This window comes from Nymphalis io, chromosome 5 (assembly GCF_905147045.1).
Source record: "Nymphalis io chromosome 5, ilAglIoxx1.1, whole genome shotgun sequence".
Classification (NCBI taxonomy): domain Eukaryota; kingdom Metazoa; phylum Arthropoda; class Insecta; order Lepidoptera; family Nymphalidae; genus Nymphalis; species Nymphalis io.
The window spans coordinates 1,787,321-1,808,178 of NC_065892.1; the positions used below are offsets into that span (position 1 = coordinate 1,787,321).

The following is a 20,858-nucleotide window of genomic DNA, read 5'->3' on the forward strand; positions in this document are numbered from 1 at the left end:
GCGTCGTGTACAATTAGCATAACATGAATGAATTGATTTCTATAAGCCTTTAATAGATACTTACCTGTGTATCAAACATGCCGCCATAGGGCGTAGTTGCAAATTATCTCTCATGCCTTGAACGACTACAACAGCCCGAGAACGTAGCGATTCCTCTTGATGATAGAAAAAGTCACACTACACTATCCGCTCACGATCACGACGTTCAATCGATAATAGAAAGTCGTTTTATGTAACTGAATGTAACAGCAGAAATTATATTGATTCAAATGATTGATGATAATTTAAATAGTTATTAAAATCGACATGCTATAATGCGAGACGAGCATCACCGTACTGAGTGCTGCTTCGAGTACGTTACAAGGAACGACGTCATTTCACCGTAAAGTGAGTTCCAACACAAAGATTTCTTCTTTTCTCAATTAGCATCCAATCAAGGGACTCATTTAGTAGAGTCCAATAGACGATTTATGGCCTGCGGACGGCGAACTTTCTCACGCGCTTCATATCCCAGATTCAGCGCATCGCACTTCGCTTTATGGTCGCTACATAGATTATGTTCTATGATAGCTTAGATTTAACGCATTCATAATGCTGGCAATAAATGTAGGAATTTACTTAAAAAAACGTATCAATTTTTACGACAATACGAAGTAACTTTTAGGTCAAAATTATGATACGTTTCAACTTAATAAAATAAAAATATTGATTATAAAATGCAGGGAAATAAATAGAATTAAAGAAAATTATTACTGTTTAATAATTTGAATGACACAATAAAATTAATACATAGTAATAATTATATAACGAAAACTTATAGACGTAACGGAAACGAAAACACAATGGGGTACTTATTACTTAATGCTCAGTGTAAAGCAGATATCGAACGCCTTGTTACGATTTAATAGAAAAGTTATTACTGAGTGAGGAAAAATGCTGAAACAATGAAAGAAGGCTTCCGCGCTGGGGCGGGCGGGGAGATGCGCGTACGCACGGGGCGTGGTTCCAGCGCGCTATTCGCAGCGGCCACAGCGCCAGAGCCATTTCGGATGCTGCGGCAGCCGCACCTGTCGCTCCGCACAAATTACGCAATTTCACCGCGCGCACGCTTACATCGCAAATTAAATATGTAGGAGCATCTTAGTGAAATGATTAGTGAGTGTTTCGTGATAGTGACTGCAAACACTTAAGGGCAACTGCGACTGCGAATCTCAAGATTAACCCGAGGTTAGTAACATTATATTTTATCATCTTATCGAAATGCGGCTTGTTTGCGCGAGGCGCGAAATATTAGCAAATAGATAATACATGCTGTTTTTTAATTTAAATAGCGAACATTCGTAGAAATCGTGAAATTAGTGTGTACGTATTTCAAAACTATCTTTATATTATATATAATTATAATTAAAATAAATTAAAGCAAAAGTGGTTCGATAAATTTGTTTCATAATTACTTTAAAAATACCGGGTGTATTTGTAGAGCTTCGCGTTGTACGGGATGTAAATACTTCGATTATATTCTAATAGCCAATATTTTTACACTTAAGTGTTTTAAGTTATTACACTGCAATTTATAGCTTGTAATTACACAACGATCAATACATAAATAATAACATGAATACAAAATGTTTGTATGCATTAAAAGTTCTATAATAAATATAAAACCATCACTTAATTCACTTTATATATCAAACTTAAATTATTATAAGAATTTTCGATATATTAGAAGACCTTGATGTTTTAGTTTTTTTTTTTTTTTGTTCGATTTTTATTTTATTTATATATGGCCCAGTGGTAAGAACGCGTGAATCTTAACCGATGAACGTGGGTTCAAACCCGGGCAAGCACCTCTGAATTTACATGTGCTTAATTTCTGTTTATAATTCATCTCGTGCTTTTCGGTGAAGGAAAACATCGTGAGGAAACCTGCATGTGTCTAATTTCATCGAAATTCTGCCACATGTGTATTCCATAAACCCGCACTGGAGCAGCGTGGTGGAATAAGCTCCAAACCTTCTCCTCAAAAGGGAGAGGAGGCCTTAGCCCAGCAGTGGGACATTAACAGGCTGTTACTGTACTGTTACTGTAAACAAATTAAAACAGCTCGTTATTTTAAGAGAAAAATAAATCATATTATATTTAAAATATTATTTTTGACAGACAAAAAAAAAAACTGGTAAATAAAAGTTGCCTTGTTTATACATACATAAAAATTAAATAGCTTTTAACGAGCTTCACTGGACACTAAAAGCTGAAATCGACAATTGATTCTATATCAATTACGGAATATATTTACATTTTTTTTAATGTAAGCGGCGTCAAATCTTTTAAAAGTAGGTACTTATTTTTTATCTACTATCAGACAACGACCTTCTTTCGTCGCTCTGACCGATTTTAACATCGGTTGCAAGTTCAATTCCAGTCAGATGTACAGGTCATATATATAAATTGTTGCTCTGATTTAGATGTGTTTTCATGTCCGCTCAGTCTTAGTTTTTTATCTATGCATGCATATGGGTCACATGTTGGTAAGTGGTCAACAACGCCCATAGACATTGGCATTGACAAGAAATGTTATACATCGCTTACATCGCCTGCGCCACCAACCTTGGGAACTTAGATGTTAAGTCCCTTCTACCTGTAATTACACTAGCTCACTCACCCTTCAAACCGGAACACAACAATATCAAGTACTGCTGTTTTACGGTAGAATATCTCATGAGTGGGTGGTATCTGTCCAGACGTGAATTGTTGAAAACGGAGTTTCAGTTATTGGCTATTTTGATGAGTGTATCCGAACATTTTATAATTATTACAAGCTGCCCGTTGCACCTTCGTACGTGTTAAATAAGCTTCAATCTAAACCAACCACTCAAATAAACATCAAAAACGGATCGGCCGTTTAGGAGTTCAGTGACATGCTTACGTTCAGAAGAATTATATAACTATACTTATATTATAAATGCGATAGTAACTCTGTCTGTCTGTTACGCGTTTACGGCTAAACCACTGAACCGATTTTGAAGCTTGAACCTCAAGGGTACTACTACATTTTTATATCTAATACCTGCCACCACCTCGGGTGAAGCCACCGCGGGCAAAACCTAATAATAAAATATTAATTTATTATCCATGTCACATGTCACTTACTGACATTTCACGATCGTATTCTGCGGTGAGTTACGAGTTTGATCTTACAGAATAGCTCTACTGGTAAGATTATGTATCGTAATGGAATAATCAATTGATAGTTCTAATCTGAACAGTGTTATAAGAAGAAAAAAACTAAAATTTATTTAAAAATTATCATAAAACATTTTCTGTAAACAGTTACGATACTGATTAATTAGGCAAAAAAAAAACTTAAAACGTAATTTCAGTAACTTTAGTTAACGTCCTTTACCAACATTAAGTTAAACTCCTATTAATTTACTTTTATCTTTAATTATTATACATTAAAAAAAAAACAGTAATAAGCTCATACGGGTTTTGTGGTTTACTGCAAACAATAAAATGAACATTTCACGACCACTTAACGTCTTTTTACGTCTGGAAAACTACACTAAAACTGCGTAAGTTTGCTGGAAAATTTGAAAAGGAATGCATGCAATGTAAGTAGTAAACACTTGTTAAGTAATATCGTTTGTTTTATATCGGTCAAGGAAACGCGCTCAAAAACCGCTGATTGATAATTATGTCATTAGAGCCACATAAAAATAAAATGTTCAAAGAAAATGCCTTATAATATTATAACATCATCAGAATCATTTGTACCAAATTAACGGAAACAAAAATAATACAACGCACATTTTACCAGACCCTAAAAACGTGAACAATTTACAATATCACCTGTTCCGTTCTGTCCTTAAACAGAAGGCGAATTTGTCATTTTATGGTCGTTTCATTGTAGACATGAAACAATGTGGAAGTCTCGCCTTGGGAATCGATTGAGTAAGCCTGCAAATATGAATATACGATGCCTTATAGTGTAAACAATTTAAATAACCAATTGCTCATTTAATATTTTCATGTAATTCGACGTGAACGTGGGAAACAAAAAAGCTACTGTAAATCGCCTTGGGTAACCGCAGATCGTGCTCATAATAATCAATCACATGGCGAGTCTGCACCCGTGCAAGCATTACTTCCCATGAATGATCTACATTCCATATCCAGTGCGGGGTCGTAATAGAAAACACGTCCATGACTCGGAGCGAATAATTTCAATTACGTTCGTCCGGCATGTGTAGTTCGCTACACAAATTTCAACATTCAGAAACAAAAACGGAATACTATACAGAGGACTTTTGTTTTGTTTAGAGTCGAGATGGCCGTTGCATAGATGTGTGTTCTATACCTGATGAATCTAAAGATCACAGGTTCAACTCCGAACAAATACTTATAAATTTTTATGTCTTTAATTTCTGTTTATAATTCATCGTACTCGGCTTTGAAGTATAACATCGTTAGGAAACCTGCATGTGTCATGTGAGAATCTTTTAGATGTGTATCCACCAAACCACATTATAGCAGGCGAGGAGATTATGCGAACGTTCTCCTCAAAAGAAGAAGAGGCCTTAGCCCAACAGTGGGACATTCAGAGGCTGTTACTTAGCTGAGAAACGTTATCGTTTAAGAATGTTCGAGTCAATTATTTTGTTTATCTCCTGTTGGTGTATTTACAAGGTGCGGGCTCGTCGTATCTGAATAAATAATTTCTCAGAGGCGGTCCATAAACACAGTCACTAGAAGGGGTGTTATTAAATTGGGAGGTATGCATGTCAACGTATGCAAACACGCAGCAAGTGGTAGCTCCCGCGCGCCACAAGTGCGTCGTATTTGCTTATCACAAACAAAGCTCCTGACACGTCTCCTAAGACTACACCGATAATATTGCATTTACACAAAAACTAAGTATTTACGTTACGATACAAATTTCTATACTTTATACGGTATTATGTATGTATTTATGTGATATTGAGTGTTACAGGTTCAGACATCCAATATAACAAAATTGAGAGATTTGAAAGTAAGAGCTAAGATTCATGTAAAAAAAAAATATATAATGTAACAGTAATTTCTCTTATATAAGTCTTCTACGATATTTTTAATATTATTATTTCTATTCAATATTTCTGTGAACAAGTAATATTGTTATCTTAACCTCTTTACTCCGTTCATGTATCAGTTGCGAGATGAGAGAAAGTATTAGCACGTGCATTTCGTAATCCGAGATTTCAAAAAGAAAATCTATGTAACAATTGTTTTCCTAGATAACGTATATTTTATATTACAGTGTCATTATAATAAAAAAAAAAACCTAATTCCATTAATCAAATAATAACACCCGTGATAATATCGCTCATTGAGTACGAACGAGTTCAAAAGCTGCCATCATTAATCTGAAAATCAAGGTTGCATGAGCAATAATCATCTACGGATATAATGCAGGAATAAATTAAGCATAATATCGTATACTTCGATTTATTACTGAGTGGCAAACCATATATTTAACACGGCCATTCATGACAATGATAAATTGTTAATATTTAATCCTTTTAAATATTTTCATTCTGTATAACACAACACTGTAATTAATTTTATACTTTATTGCACATCGTGTAAATAACAGAGTAATATAAAAAACTAATATATAAGATAAAATGGTACGCAAAAATCTTGTATCGCTTAAAATGATCTGCAAAAAACAACCTTTGGCGAAAGAAAGCGAATAAATGCAATATAATAATGTACCTACCAAAAGTATTTCGACATGAAATATAAAAAAAAATATTATATGGTTGCATTTATAATAGTATACAATTAGCTTCAAATTATATATACCTACATGAAAAAAAATTATTGAGATACATTAAAGGTTTTTTTATTTACATTTACAAGACCTGCCTTTGAACATATAATTTCTTTTTTTAACTTTTAAGTAATATTGCTCACATTTCGAAAATGAAATAAATGAAAACACTAGTTCGGTCTGGAATATAATTTAAAGGGAACAGAGAGCAAATTTTAAAAATGGTAATGTGTAAATATGCAACGCTACAAGCGATGATTTACGCCATATATTTGAAAATCAAATTATCAGCCGAAAAGGTAATGTCAACGGGCCATATAGAAGATCAGTTTGGCTCCTTTGAGTTATCATTTGTGGAAATCCCTCAAGGATCGATTTTATATAAATCACCCAAAGACGATAACGGCTTGGAAAAGCCCAATTAAAATGGCGGTATTGATGAAATAGATTCGAACGAACGATTGGTTATGAAATCATAAATTCAATATTATTCTTTTTAGGCTTAATTTGGCAAGGCAAGAATTTCAATAAAATAAAATTATCTGAAATCGGAGTGTGCTTTCGAAAATAAAATATATATTTTTTTGAATATATTCGTTGATTTATTATTTAATATGCATTTCTAAAGCGAACAAAATGTCGCCGCACCTACATATTATGTATAAGTTTATCCTTATGAGACTAAAAAATTATAATAACAATATTCAAATTTAAATGCAAAAAGTGATACATGATCTTATTTACCTTGATATTCAAGGTTCACTTTTTCTAAAATAATCTGTTCATCCCAAATACTATAACTGCGAAAACATATTTAGAAACAAAACGTCGCCCCATCCGAATATATGAATAAAGAAAAATAATCGAGGTTTCTGCGAAGGCTCGAAACCTGTAGCTAAATTTTAATCATTAGGAAATACATAAAAAACCAAAGAAGGCACTCGTTCAATAACTACTATGCAACATTTAAACAATGGATTCGAAGAATTTCGGTTTTCTTTTTGTATGACAAATGTTAACATTGTTCAAACTTATGCATATTGGTGTGATGACCTCGGGCACGGAATTTTAACGACTATCTATAAAATTTATGCACACGAAATAACTTAAAAGTCACATAACAAAATAATTTGCACGTATAATGTTAATTTACAACATAAAAGCTTGTGTCTGCTTTCGTAGTTTGATTAAACAAGCTTATAATTATGCTAATTAAGTTGTTAATTTAACTAAAGCAAAACTGTTTTGATAATGATATTAAAACCACAAATCTATCTTCTATCTTTTAAAAATAATATAAAATAGTATGTTAGTGATAAAACGTTGTTGACTTGCTCTGCTTAAACTCAAGAAGGTTCGCCCGTAATAAAACAAGAATTTTTCTTTGTATGTTTGTCCTTCAGTATAATCGTTTTATAAAGACCGTTATTCTACCCGTTCGAACGGTTAGCTAGTATATTAATAAAAATGTTACTTAAAAAAACTATCATATAAATATGTTGAGGAGATATTGAAAATCAAAGGCATCATATTTTGCAAGCAACTACGTCTGACGAGAGCTGTTATTTGTTACTCATCGTGGTACAAACTGATAGTTTTCCTTCTAATTCTAAAGGAATGTGTTACTTGAAATGAGACCGATTGTAACATGTATTGCATTCCAAACAGCAAAGCTTCTTATAGGCTGCGACACTGGCCACTTAAATTTTAGGCCACATTGTCCGTTTTTGTATTATCTTTCATGTGATATTGTTTAAAAGGAAATATTATAGTAACATAAAGCTTTACGGAGACATTGAACCTAACGTGTCTTGACATGGTTGACATGGCATCTATGAATCAGTTGTTTTAAACAACTTTTATTCCTTTAGTAATAATGTAAACAATGACGCAAGTGCCATTTAGAATTTTCATTCTTATATTAAAGAAAGCGTGGCGTTATTATTACCAAAACACCTCAAAATATTGTATCTTTGTAATATAAAGACTAATTAATAGACACGTATCTAATTTTAGAACATAAATAATATTAATCTCTTTTAAGTCGAAAAAAAAGCAAATAATAAAACGAATAAAACAACCCGTAATAGTTTTCAAGAGGTTAGATTAAATATCTTCAAGGATAAATAATGTAATTCATTATAATATACATTCAAAATTACTAATATCGAAAATATTAGTCCAATTTTCGCCTTATAATAACAATAATCTTTCCTTCAAAATAATGTATATAATCAGCTGTATAATGATTACATTGAAATTCCAGGACGTGATTAAAATTAAATCTTGTAATTTGGTTGACAAGTTATTCGGATTTATTAAAATACTTGCCTAACGAGAACACGAGACAACAGCAGGTAACTTAGAAAAATTCTCGGACTATGTAGTAGATGAGGTTAGTTATTATATTAGTAACGACGAGATAGCGACGCTGTCGTCACATATGTGGCTGAGAAGTTAAAAAGTTGTTCCAATTAAACATTATGTAGGTCCAACGCTGTAAAGATTATCATATGAAAAGATTTGCCGTCCAAACAGGTTGCTGTACCAATAAATATTTGGTATAAGAAATAAAATATTAGTAGAAATAAAATATAAATCGTTATAATACATTTATTCATTTAAATCTAAGGAACAAAGTTTTATATCATAATTGATATGAAGGAAGTAAGTACTGGCTGTATCGCTATTAAATACCAATTCATCTTTAAAAAAAAACAAATAACTTTGAAAAAGTTCTTCACTAAGTAATATGTTATAAGCGCCTAGGGCCGACACGCAATTTATGCGTATTCGGGTTCTATAAAGAATTTGTGTGGGACCACTTTCCTTCGTGGTATTTATCAAGCACGATATTACGTGTTTACTAATAAACGTTATAATTGAAACAAATGTAAAGCTATATAGTTAAGCGATAAGATCACGAATATTATTGAACAAACTTAAATCGTCGACTTAATAACAGACTATGCCAGAATTTTACTTTCTGTAAAACGCTTTAGAAAGTTCTTTGCCAGTGCTCTTTTAAACGTCACATCTTTGAACTATTCTATTATTTTCACGCAATATATTTATAATGTATGAGATCATCTTTAAACGAATGTCCATGTGACCGAATTTGAGCCCCTAATCTCTAAAATTACCTAACTGCTCTAGATATATTATATTGACAAGTTTGCGCAAACAAAGGTGCATCTCTATTAGCTAACTCTTATAGCCGAATTGGACGGCAACATAATACGATCGAACAGAAACAGTTCGGGACCAAGACTAACGAGTTAATATGGAAGGCACGGGACTATAACACTAACAACTGCTTTTATTATATTATAAACCTAATATTTCTGTTAAAATTATTTATCTGGCTAGCATTAAGATTTAAAGAAAACCGCAAACATCAGTTCGTGCGAAATCGGAATTACAATACCTTTAAAAAAACAAACCTTGTATGAACTTTAGTCATCCCTCAAAAAATGTTAAAACTTCTCTTTTGTCTATTGTCCATTAGAGAGTTTTTGTTACGATATCCTGCGGTAGCTTAACTACAGATATAAATGTGTGCCTACAAAAAAATTTTTAACGATTTATTACGAATCGAAGGATTGTAAATACGTTTTTATTTTTACTACATAAATTCTTACTAACTTAACTCATAGCTAGATGTTTTCTTAAAATATTTTTGAACAAATTACGAATACATTGTCGAATTAAAACAAAAATAACAATATTATGTCACAATGAAAATATTTAGTAACAAAGGTGAGGTTATCTTGAATACTTCTGGTCAATTGGCGACCGGCTCCCGCCGCCGTGCAGTCTGTCGCGATCATGTAACCCACTTTCGCACACCTCACACAGTTGACAACTGGTAATCGGTTATGTGCGCGATATAAATAATACTATTGAATATCAAATAACTTTATTACATTTCGAGTAAAATACAAAATAATCAAACCTTCGAGTCTTTGACTGATAACGAAAAATTCGCAGATATTTGAACTCGAGCGAAAGGTGATTCACCTATACAGTAGAAAATCAAAAGGAGGGCGAACAGCGACACGACCTAAGGCAAGCAGATAACGCGATCTAGGAGAATTCTTACCTATCTCCATAGGTATATATCAACGACGATAATAGTAGGTATGTATGTCAATATTGCGGGAACAAACAAAGTATGCACACATTATGTAGAGAATAAAAATGTTGAAATTGCGCTAATTATTTCGGAGTATGGATTACGCATGCTAGGCTACCAATAATAATTTATGTTTTTTTTGTTAGAATTTAAAGGCAGGTCAAAACGATATTCCCAAAGGATCCCAAAGGATTATAATAATTTCTGTTAGATAATTTAAGTAATAAGCGAAAAATTTTTATTATCAAATAGCAAGTAAGGTGTTGGGAACATAAAGCAAATTTATAATCAGCTACCCGACGACATTCCACGAAGCGTACTAACTATTGCCTGCGCCAGACTGCAAGTAAGCTCCGTAATTTGCCCGTTGTTCGATACGAGATTTAAAGTAGCTAATGGTCTAAAAGAAAAACCTTAACATTTAACTGTCTCTTTGACCTAATTCTGTACCATCACTTCAACTTGTAAAAAGCCTATTATGATGTTAGTGTCGAATTCAAAGGACTTAACCGAGATACTGTGCGACATAATCTGCTATTTATCTTTATTAATATCTACGACCTCCATAAAGTTGAGGTAGACATCGGGCGGGGCACTCGAGTAAGATTATAAATTTCTAAGGATTTTACTGATGACTGTTGCTCTGACTTCTGACAAATACATCTATTTTTACACAAAGATTATTAAAATAAAAAAGTTTCAATCAATTTTTTATACAAACAAGAAACAATTTTAAAAGTCCCTCGAAATTCTAAAGTGCATGTCATGGTGTTATTTATAAAAAAACTAATTGTGTTACCTTCCGTTTCAAGGCTTTAATTTAAAAACGGAAGCTTCGTGACTTGGCACTTAAAATTAAATTAATACTGATTTTATTTCGACCGTCAAACTGAATTAAATTTGTGACGACAGGAATATTTGTATAGACAAATAAGAAATTCAACGGAGAATGCAGCGAGGCTTAGGAATAAACGTGATCTCACCAGGAAGCTCTTACATACAATAGGACAAGGAAAGGACGGAAAGGCCAACGACTTCTCTTAAAAACAAACAAGAGTCCTCCTAAAAGAATTGGACTCTGTCTTGTCTATACTACATGTTTCTATAGTTAAAAATATTTATAAAAGCTTATAATGACAGATAACATTCACCTGCAATTTGGCTTTACTTTTAGTGTTTTCTAAATTCACCAAATAAACTCGCAGATTCTTAAACTTTATTTTAAACAAAATTATATTTGACAAGTGTCTGATTTTTAATGATATCTCCAGCATTTCTTTCCTCTCGGTGTAAATGTAATAGACATATAATCGCATTCAACCAACATTCCATTTACCAAATTGTAAAATATACAAATTGGTCAACTCAATTATATTAAGAACAAGTTTCTAATAAGATTAATAGGGAAGTTCTAGCACCTGGAAGTGCGTTTTAGTCGCGTTGGCTCGTCTCCAGTTCTACTGAACTTTGACAAGCAGCCGCTGTAAATTGCTGTTCTACATATCAAATCTCATCAGAGTATATGACTAGATACATCGACTGTCTTATGTCTCACTTTCAAGCCAAATTATAACCGAATATATTTATATATTGTCATTTATTTCATGGTGGTTTAGTTTTAGTTAAATTTCGCCGAAAACCTGCCCTTGTGCGTGCATCGTATACTTGTATTGCAAGTTTAAAGCACGTGGAGGTCGACGTACTTAAAATGTATACATTCCTTTCCCTTTCTGAATTAATGAGCTCTTGTTACAAAAATAAAATAGTATTTTACATTTAATAAACAATATTTCTTCACCACTATACTGACATAACTAACGAGATACCTATAAAGGAAATTAAGACAGATTGCTTTCCTTATCGATTTTCGAATATGCGGGCTTCTGAGTATGAACGACAAAACATTTATTCTCATTTAACATTACTGCGGCGTCTATATTTACGCATCGTTACATAGTTTAGTTGTCGCTTTTAGATTTCTTTCAATCTACGAATATATCAGTTTGTCACTTAGTGTGATCGAATATCGATTAATCTTTAATATATTATAGGTAGGTGGACGAGCATATGGGCCACCTAATGGTAAGTGGTCACCAACGCCCATAGACATTGGTATTGTAAAAAATATTAACCATCTCCTACATCGACACCAACCTTGGGAACTAAGATGTTATCCCCTGTGCCTTTAATTAAAGGCATAACAAGGGTGGTGAGTGAGCCAGTGTAATTACACTGGGTCACTCACATTTCAAACAGGAACACAACAATACCGAGTATTAATTTTTTTCGGTATATCTGATGAGTAGGTGGTACCTACCCAGACGAGTTTGCACAAAGCCCTACCACCAGTAAACAGTAACAAAAGTGAAACGAATCACATCAATCTCAATGAGCTCACCATAGCTAACAAAATTACGCCGGTTCTTAATCAAGTCAAACTACGCTGCCAACATGTTCTAATCATTATTTATTTCACATAATAATATACTGGCAAAATACATAATGCATAATGATATACTCGCTAACCTAATAAATTGGTGCTTATGGTTTGCAAAATTTCTCGATAACAGCGGTATTTAAAATAAGCTTTATAATTAAAAGTGAAATCTGACATGCAAACAATGTTTCAACTCAACATTTATAAATTATTTAATCAGGAAACATGACTGACGTTGTAATAGCGGGACGCTTTAGGATTGTGCAATGAAGCTCGTGGCAGCAGGCACAGCACGGGGCTGACGAAAGGTTGACCTCGGTCGTGTGTGGGCGCACTTCGACAATGATAATCCAACTCGGGGTCCACGAACTGCACCGGAATGCAAATAAATAGATGCACATAAGCAGGACGAGAGAGCACACCTGCCGGTGATCGGTGGAATAAACAATGCTTGTCAACACGCGCCACGAATAATGGAACGCGTCGTGCGTCTAGTCACGATTGAGTGAGCTTTTCTTCCGGATCCGTCTATTGATCTTGAGAACGAAGCTATAAAATCTATCTTCGTTTTAAATATTTGTAAATGATTGATCTCAACTAGCTTTTGCAATCATCTTCATACTTACGTAAGTGAACTATTTTAAAACCATAAAACAGAGATGATGATAGTGCATAAAAATGTATGGGCATATTTAGTATAACATACTATTAGGACATACTAAGTATATGTATGTATGTACGATATATTCTACTTTTGAAGATCCCATTCAAGAGATAAACGTGTTTAGTTTATTATGATATTCAAACAAAGAGATGAGTTTCAGTATAAACAAGGATCATTGAGGATACAAAGCAGAAACGATAATAAATGGATGGAAACGTTAGCCTGCAAATACTCTACATTAAACTTGAATGAAGTATCTCGTTTCTTATCGAATAAATAAGGTAATCCTTCTTGCCCTAACGCAATTAATTTTAAGATTTCTTTATTAAATATCATATTACAAGTACTAATAGCACTAAAGGCTTCTAGAATCTCGTTTACTCTTATTAACAAGTCACTAATGTTACACTATATTTGTATATTTATTTTATAAATATATATTTTATGAAGAATCTGGCAAAGGAACTTACATAGACATTGAATAAATATATTACCAACGTTTTAATAGCTTTGACGTCAGCAGATTTAATAGTTACACGTTGATGATTACAAGTTCTTCAAATCAATCAACAATTCAAATGTGTTTTATAATTTTAATCAAATTAATCTCGATTAGAAGATTACATACCATTCTTAATCTATTTTATTTAATTACTTATAATAAGAAGGCAAACGAGTCAACAACCTATTAGTAAGTGATCATCGTCGTGATTTTTTTTTTTTATAGAATAGGAACGTCGACGAGCAAATGGGCCACCTAATGGTAAGTGGTCACCAAATGCCCTTCGACATTGGCATTGTAAGAAATGTCAACCATCGCTTATAGCCAATGCGCCACCAACCTTGGGAACTAAGATTTTATGTCCCTTGTGCCTGTAATTACACTGAAATATGATGATGATGATGTGATCCCGACAGATTTTGGCCATGGCGGCAAATCTCCAAGAAGCCTAATCTAACAAACTGCGCAGGCACATATAATAGTGGATAAGTGTGCGCAAACACAGGAGCACTCTCTATTCCCACATTCTCATAATCCAACGGGACGGCGAATCCGACATGACCGAAAAGTGTTAAGCGCAGGACCAACGACATTACGTGATTTCCGAGGCATGCGTAAAATATAACCAAATCGTCTTAAGCCGTCAATGCGCCGCCAACCTTGAGCCCTGAGATGGTACGTCTCTTGGGTCTGCCTGCAACACTGATTTACCCTACAAATCAAAATACAATCAGTAACAAGTAATTTGAACTTAATTTAAACCTTATTTCAATGATATTTATTATGTACACTCTCGCTAATTCGCGAGACAGTACCGCATATTATCAAAATGTATGTATTTGTAACTGCGTCCTTAATGTAGTAGCCAGATTATAAAGCAGGTCCTAAAGTTATTTCCAATCCTGGGTCGGGCCAAATGAATTCCGTTAAGGAATTCTCAATAACAACCCGGTTTGGCAATGTTATCACTCTAGTGCCGCTGACAACACGTAAACTCATTAGTCCTGCCTGAACTCTCACCGGTCGTGTATATTGTATGTGCACCTGTGTTTGCGCACACACTTATGCACTATAATTCATCTTGCGCAGTTAGGTTAGGTTTAACTTCCCTTGTGAATGACCGCCGTGGCGGATATTCGTCAGGACATGATCATCACAAAATATTTCTTCTCTTTGACATTTCTATAAAAAAAATATTAAATTTGCATTTAAAACATTAAACACAATCGCGGTTCTTGAAAAGTGAAGCAGCCTGTAAATGTCCCACTGCTGGGCTAAAGCCTCTTCTCCTTTTTGAGGAGACGGTTTGGAGATTACTCTAACACGCTGCTCCAATGCGGGTTGGTACACGGGTGATATATGTAGCAGATTTTTATTTGCTACATAAAGGTATCTTCGCGATATTTACCTTCACCATCGAGTTCGAGATGAATTATAAACACAAATAAAACATATAACAAATCAGGGCTGACTGCCCCGGATTGAACTCGGAATCATCAGTTACTATTTACATCTTCTAACCACTGAGCCAACACTAAACTAACCTATCACGGTTCTTTTATATTATGATTCTTGTATGGTAGGATGCATTACTTATACAAAGATGTATGATAAGCGTAGAGTTTATACATTTATTACATCTTGATTAGAACTTGATAAATTAATTGTGTTACTGTTATAAGCTATTTAATCGTTTGATTGTTTATTTATAATTAACAGCTCCAGTGTAGGAAAAAGCCTTATCTTAGCGATTGGAATTTAATCTAAAGTAACGATCAGATTTAAAACCACTACAGGACCTAGAAATTTATAGTTATATGCCAATGAGTTATCGTTCTATAATATATACAAATATTCGTAAATGTAATACTGTAAAAAATATTATGCTATATACGAATTATAATTACGTATGACTGAATCGTTGAATTTTTTAGTTGAAATGCAAATCTATGTATAGAGTATTTCAAGCTTTCAAAAGTTTTAGTATAGAATTATATTATCGTGTAACATTTTTTAATGGTAATAGTAAAAATAGCAAGCGGCACACAAATTTCCCTCTGCTGACATATCTTTAATGTACCTTATTCCACCACGCCGCTCCAATAACCATGTGGCAAGATATCATTTGACTCACGACGGATGTCTCGCGACTTTTTCCGTCAATGTCCAGAATGAGGTAAATTTAAAACAAAATTTAGTATCCAAGCTAAGCACCACTGGAGCATCTCGACTTTACAATGACATATAAATCTTTTTTTTTTTTCATCTAAACGCATGTTATTCTGTTATGATTACAGGCGGGGCGATGTTAAGTGTGATTGTGGCGGCGCTTGCGTGCCTTTGGCTGGCACGCGCCTCGCCGGCTGAGTCGCACAGCCTACGTTCCAACGCACTCAATACGTTTACCCCTAAGGTAATAAGAGTAATTGTAGGATAATAACCAGTCGTTTCTTAAATTATGAACAATAGTTTTCAAACAACAATTACATATTAAAATAAATATCTAAGGATGTCTAAGGATGTTGAGTATCGAACGAATTATGAAAAACGTATACTATACATATACATGTGTATACAAAATGATGCTTACCTATAATAATATCAAGGGGAAAATTTTATATAATTAGTTTTTTACTAACGATTTCACTAATACATTGACAATGACTCACCTTCACAATGATTTCTAGTATGTCAAGATGGCCAGATATTTTTCTGCTCATGGACTTCGCCTTCATGGTACGATGATGCTGATGTTGGGAAAATTATAATTTATCGTATTCTATCTATTTAATTGAATATAAAAGAACGAATCAAAAAATAACAGGCCTGTTAAGGATTTCGTTGTGTTTTGCAGGATTTGAGCGTAATTCTAGCAAATATAGACGAGCGACTGCGCGTGCTAGACACCATAACTGCAGTTCAAGTGAAACAAGCACGACGTTTGGACGTAATACAAGATAAACTTGGTAAATAAATTAAAGTGTATATTATACAACAGTTACATTTACGACTTACACAAAAATGTTCTTTTAGGGGTGATCAGTTAAATTGTTTTCTGCTGCCTCTTCTTTCAAATGTCAAATCAATGATGAAAGAAAGAGATAACTCAGTGTTCAACTAAACACTCGCTAAACAACGTTTATAAATAAGGCCGTATGTGTAAACTAATGAAATCATTGAAAAATTTACTATAGCACAAATAAAATGTGGTAGTAATTTGTTGTTGATACGTTTTATTCATTTATTAGTCGAAATACGAACTTTGTTTTTATCAAACTTTGTTTCTTTGCAAAGCTATAATAATATATAAAACCTTCATAACAAAGATAAAGATGTTCGATGATCACGTATTTATAATAAATAGAGTAATTCCGTAACATGACTGTGACGATATGAATATTTTCAATAAAATCAAATATGTTTTAAAAAATATGTTCATTCGTAATCATGACATGTACATATGAATGAATTAGAGTTGGCTAACATTTGAACATCACCTGTACAAAGCATAACATGAACAATCGTATTTGAAGTCCCGACCTAAATTATATCTGTTTGTTCTCAAAACCAGCGAACGTATACAACGATGAGTCACGACATCCTTATTGTGTCATATCCTATTTTAGAATCCGTACTTTATGTCAACTTTCGCAATATTGCTTACATTTATCATTCACAATTGAACAAACAGGGCCATCGTTTAATCAATTGCTAGGCGAATGATCTATTTATTTTGAATTTTAGACCGCCTGGAAACCACGCTGTCTTTGAAACTTGAACGGGCACAGTTGGCTGCGGAGAGACTAGAGCACAGACTTCACATGCTTCAAACAAGCGTACAGGTTTGTTCTATTGAAAATTTAAAATTTTATCATAATACTTATCACGAATCTTACATATATTCACACACTCACATATACACTCGTTTCAGACTTCAATCAAAGAGAGCGGTGACAAAATTGAAAAGAGCCAGGCGAAGATTACAGAGGTAGCCAAAAATTTAACGAATCAAATCAACACGCACACTCATCTATTAGAAAAAGTAAGTAATCCGGTGCATTGATTACAAAATAGTCTTTGCGAAAGCTTAAAGCTACTTAAAATTCATTTAACACGTTTAGGTGAGTGGTGCCTATGCGGACACGTGGCGTCGCGGCCTTCTGATAGAGTCCTTGGTTCGAGACGGAATGTCATTGGTAAACGTGACGAGACGCGAGCTCGCCGACGGACTACGGGCGCTTGCGAGGCGACATAGAGAGGCACGTCTTACGTCAGTGGACGTTGAAGCTTCATTTTCAAAGCGTCTTGAAGACAACACTAAAAAAATCGATATGAAGGTAAGCTATAGAACTCAAGAATCATATCCAACTACCGTCAAAGTTTATAAATAAAAAAAATTAGATTATTAAATAACTTCTGTGTAATTCGTACAAAACGCTTAAAGACGAAAACGACAATGATGACAAGTACAAGTGTTTTGATATAGCGACCATTTCATAGTTAACATTCAACACTGCCACTTGCCGCAATATTGCATGACGCGTATAGAGCTTTGCATGGCTAATAAGTCCGAGGAACGACTCGTAAGCTTAGCTTAGAAACACGAAGGTTAAATCGAGAGTGTATAACGAGTTACGACAGTGATATTTGTAATACATGTATTGATATAAGTTTAACTAATTATCTACTCGGCAGTTGACGGAATTTATACATTCAATAAAAAATATACGTTACAGCATTAAACTGTCTAAGCGTATAGAATACGAAGATTTATTGATTTATTCAGAAAGTGAAACCATATACCATTTAACATATAAAATAACAATTTTAACGGGACCCATAAATCGCAATATTATGTCATTATATAAACATTTGCATTAAGAGACTAATCCAATACTAACAAGGAAAATTTAAAAACGCAAACAGTAACCAAACAAAGGCAGTTATTATAATTAAAACAATTAATAATTATTCGATTTAACCGAATTGACTTACCTTTAATAATATAATAATTAATAAGTTAAAAATAAAAAGTTTTTTTTTTCTGGAAAAACATCTATATAGATAAAGTATAGATATCAAATATATAAAGTTAAAAAGCAAAACCTTAATACGAAATTAAGCCAAATCGTTAGAACCTTTTCCGAGATAACTAAAATAATTTATATACAAGAATTGCTTATTTAACATTGTAAAATTCTCACAAACGTACTTATATATTGATTGTAACGCTTTATTTATTTCAGATGCAAGAAGTTTTAGATGCTCAGAAACATTTTGTTGATTCTTGTCAACGAGTTCAACTCGACGACCCAACGCATGTCGCTGACGTGCTGGACAAATTAATCGACTCCCTTATTAACAAGTACGTATATTATATTCCAACGGATAAATAGTTGAGATAAATAAACTTCAGATTTACATAATCAAGTTATTGCTAAGCAGGGCTACTGCTATATTATGCACTAGAAACAGTTTTTGATCAATATAATATCTTTATTTATAATATATTTATATATTCTCCAAGGACATTCAAAATGCCATATTTTCACGAATCTATCCATCACGAATGAACAATCTATAAATAATAAACAAGATACATATGATACAAGATGTAAGTGTACAAATTAATACTAAAGGATTACTACTTAATATGAAAAATGACTTAAAATTTAATACTATTAAAAAAAAATTTGTATTTGTATCTATTTAAAAACAGTCAGTTGACTAAATAATTTTATATATTTTTGTATATAATCAAATTTAAATCAATAAAACTTATTTTGTAAAAAAAGATAAAAGCACGTTTCTCACTTCTTACTCACATGCATACAGAGGAATACTTTAAAGAATTCGCACTGTAATAACTTGTTATCAATAAAACAGTTTTATTTACAATACAACACATACATTATGACTTAATTATATATTTATATAACGATATTTGTTGCCATTTCAGAACAGCGTCAACGTTTCGGGAATTACAAAACATTCAGGTGACAATGAGAAACCATGACAATAAAGTTATGAAAATATTGAGCAATCGCCCAACACAAGTTAGTATAAATCAGATTTTAATTCCGCGTTTTCTTTTTAAAATCATGATATAATAATAACACACGAGCCAATGTCCGAGCGAATATGCCACCGTGTGATGATAAATATTTAATGAATCGTTAAGAAATATAAACCACGTAAACGCAACTCTAAAAGATCACATTGGCTTATTCTCCAATACAATCGTTATAATAACAATATTATTAAATGTAGAGAATAGCGGATGAGTTGGTGGTAACTACCCACTTCCTTTCTACCCAGGTCTCTAGGAGGAATTTGTTTTGACTATAAAATTTTCGATGTTACAGAACGACATTCCATGCAAACGTCTCGAAAATTTGTTCCGAAACACGTCACATGCTACTTTTAATGAGAAAGAATTACAACAACTGACGGAAAAGTTCATTGGATTGACAAATAGAGCTGATGCAGCTTTACAGCGATTGGAGGTTCGTCTGACTGACGATACGGAAGAACATGTGCCAGATTCCGACGTGACGGCCGCCGCAGATCGACTATTTCAACAGCTTAAAGGAATCAAGTATGAAAACATTTCCTAAAATAGACTTATAATAAATGTATAGTAATTTAAGTTTTATTAAAATTGTAATTTATTTCAGAAATGAAAACAGCGAAGAAGATTACGACTTGGATGATGGAGATTCCAGCTATTTTGACAATAGTATGAACGATTTTATGGACGAAGATCAAGAGGTACTAAGCCATAGATCAAATAAAGCTAGATTTACAAATGCAGACAGCACTCCTACTAAGCCCCACCGAAGACATCTGCACAAACATCCATTTGACCGGGGCCCTTTGTAACAAATACAGATAAAAAATAACTTTTAAGATAATTAAACAATTTAACTATTATCGCCAGCTTTTTTCCCTTTGTTATTCCTTTGTTATAATCTATGTCAAGGTGTGTAGTAAATTATTCTACTGGACAAAGATACAAACATTTTTATATAAAATAATGCTATTTAATAATAGTACAAAATTAATGCAAATACATTTTCCAAAGTTTTAATTTTAAATTTTCAACAAACGACAAATCATAAAGGCTTTTAAATGGATAAATTCATGTTGGAAGCAAGGCTGCTGGAAACAACTAAAAAATAAAATAATTTACAATCATCGAAATAAATTGTGGAATAAGCTCCAAACCTTCTCCTCAAAAGGGAGAGGAGGCCTTAGCCAAGTGGGACATTAACAGACTGTTACTGTTACTGAAATAAATTGTACATA

At 33.2% G+C, this 20,858-nt stretch overlaps 2 protein-coding genes across 8 annotated transcripts in view; one reads left to right on the plus strand and one right to left on the minus strand.

Annotated features, from left to right (window-relative positions):
* Positions 1 to 20,858, minus strand: part of LOC126768431 (uncharacterized) — a 46,234-nt gene that overhangs the window by 22,185 nt on the left and 3,191 nt on the right. Inside the window, exon 1 of one of the 5 annotated variants that reach the window (XM_050486479.1) lies at positions 65 to 154. The exons of the other annotated variants lie outside the window; for them this stretch is intronic. Within the exon in view, the coding sequence (XP_050342436.1) occupies positions 65 to 79 (15 nt within the window). The 5' untranslated portion in view covers positions 80 to 154. Of the gene's footprint in view, positions 1 to 64; positions 155 to 20,858 lie in introns of those variants that run through there. 5 annotated transcript variants of the gene reach the window in all.
* On the plus strand, positions 1,046 to 20,483 carry LOC126768435 (uncharacterized). 3 transcript variants are annotated; one of them, XM_050486486.1, is made up of 11 exons: positions 1,046 to 1,227; positions 9,803 to 9,952; positions 15,848 to 15,963; positions 16,405 to 16,516; positions 17,295 to 17,392; positions 17,482 to 17,592; positions 17,672 to 17,887; positions 18,797 to 18,915; positions 19,510 to 19,606; positions 19,916 to 20,148; positions 20,228 to 20,483. In XM_050486486.1, exons 3-11 carry the CDS (start codon positions 15,856 to 15,858, stop codon positions 20,430 to 20,432), a joined length of 1,299 nt encoding a protein of 432 aa, XP_050342443.1. In that variant the 5' UTR covers positions 1,046 to 1,227; positions 9,803 to 9,952; positions 15,848 to 15,855; the 3' UTR covers positions 20,433 to 20,483. The 3 variants fall into 3 exon arrangements, with proteins under 3 accessions (XP_050342443.1, XP_050342441.1, XP_050342442.1); XM_050486484.1 differs by lacking the exon at positions 9,803 to 9,952; XM_050486485.1 differs by lacking the exons at positions 1,046 to 1,227; positions 9,803 to 9,952 and adding an exon at positions 13,310 to 13,329.

What these genes read in the sequence shown, in the direction of transcription:
- LOC126768435 (XM_050486486.1), top strand. Translation starts at nt 15,856, where the DNA reads ATGTTAAGTGTGATTGTGGCGGCGCTTGCGTGCCTTTGGCTGGCACGC. An exon ending in CGTAATACAAGATAAACTTG is followed by an intron (nt 16,517 to 17,294) that starts GTAAATAAATTA and finishes TTTGAATTTTAG; the next exon opens with ACCGCCTGGAAACCACGCTG. An exon ending in CAACAGCTTAAAGGAATCAA is followed by an intron (nt 20,149 to 20,227) that starts GTATGAAAACAT and finishes AATTTATTTCAG; the next exon opens with AAATGAAAACAGCGAAGAAG.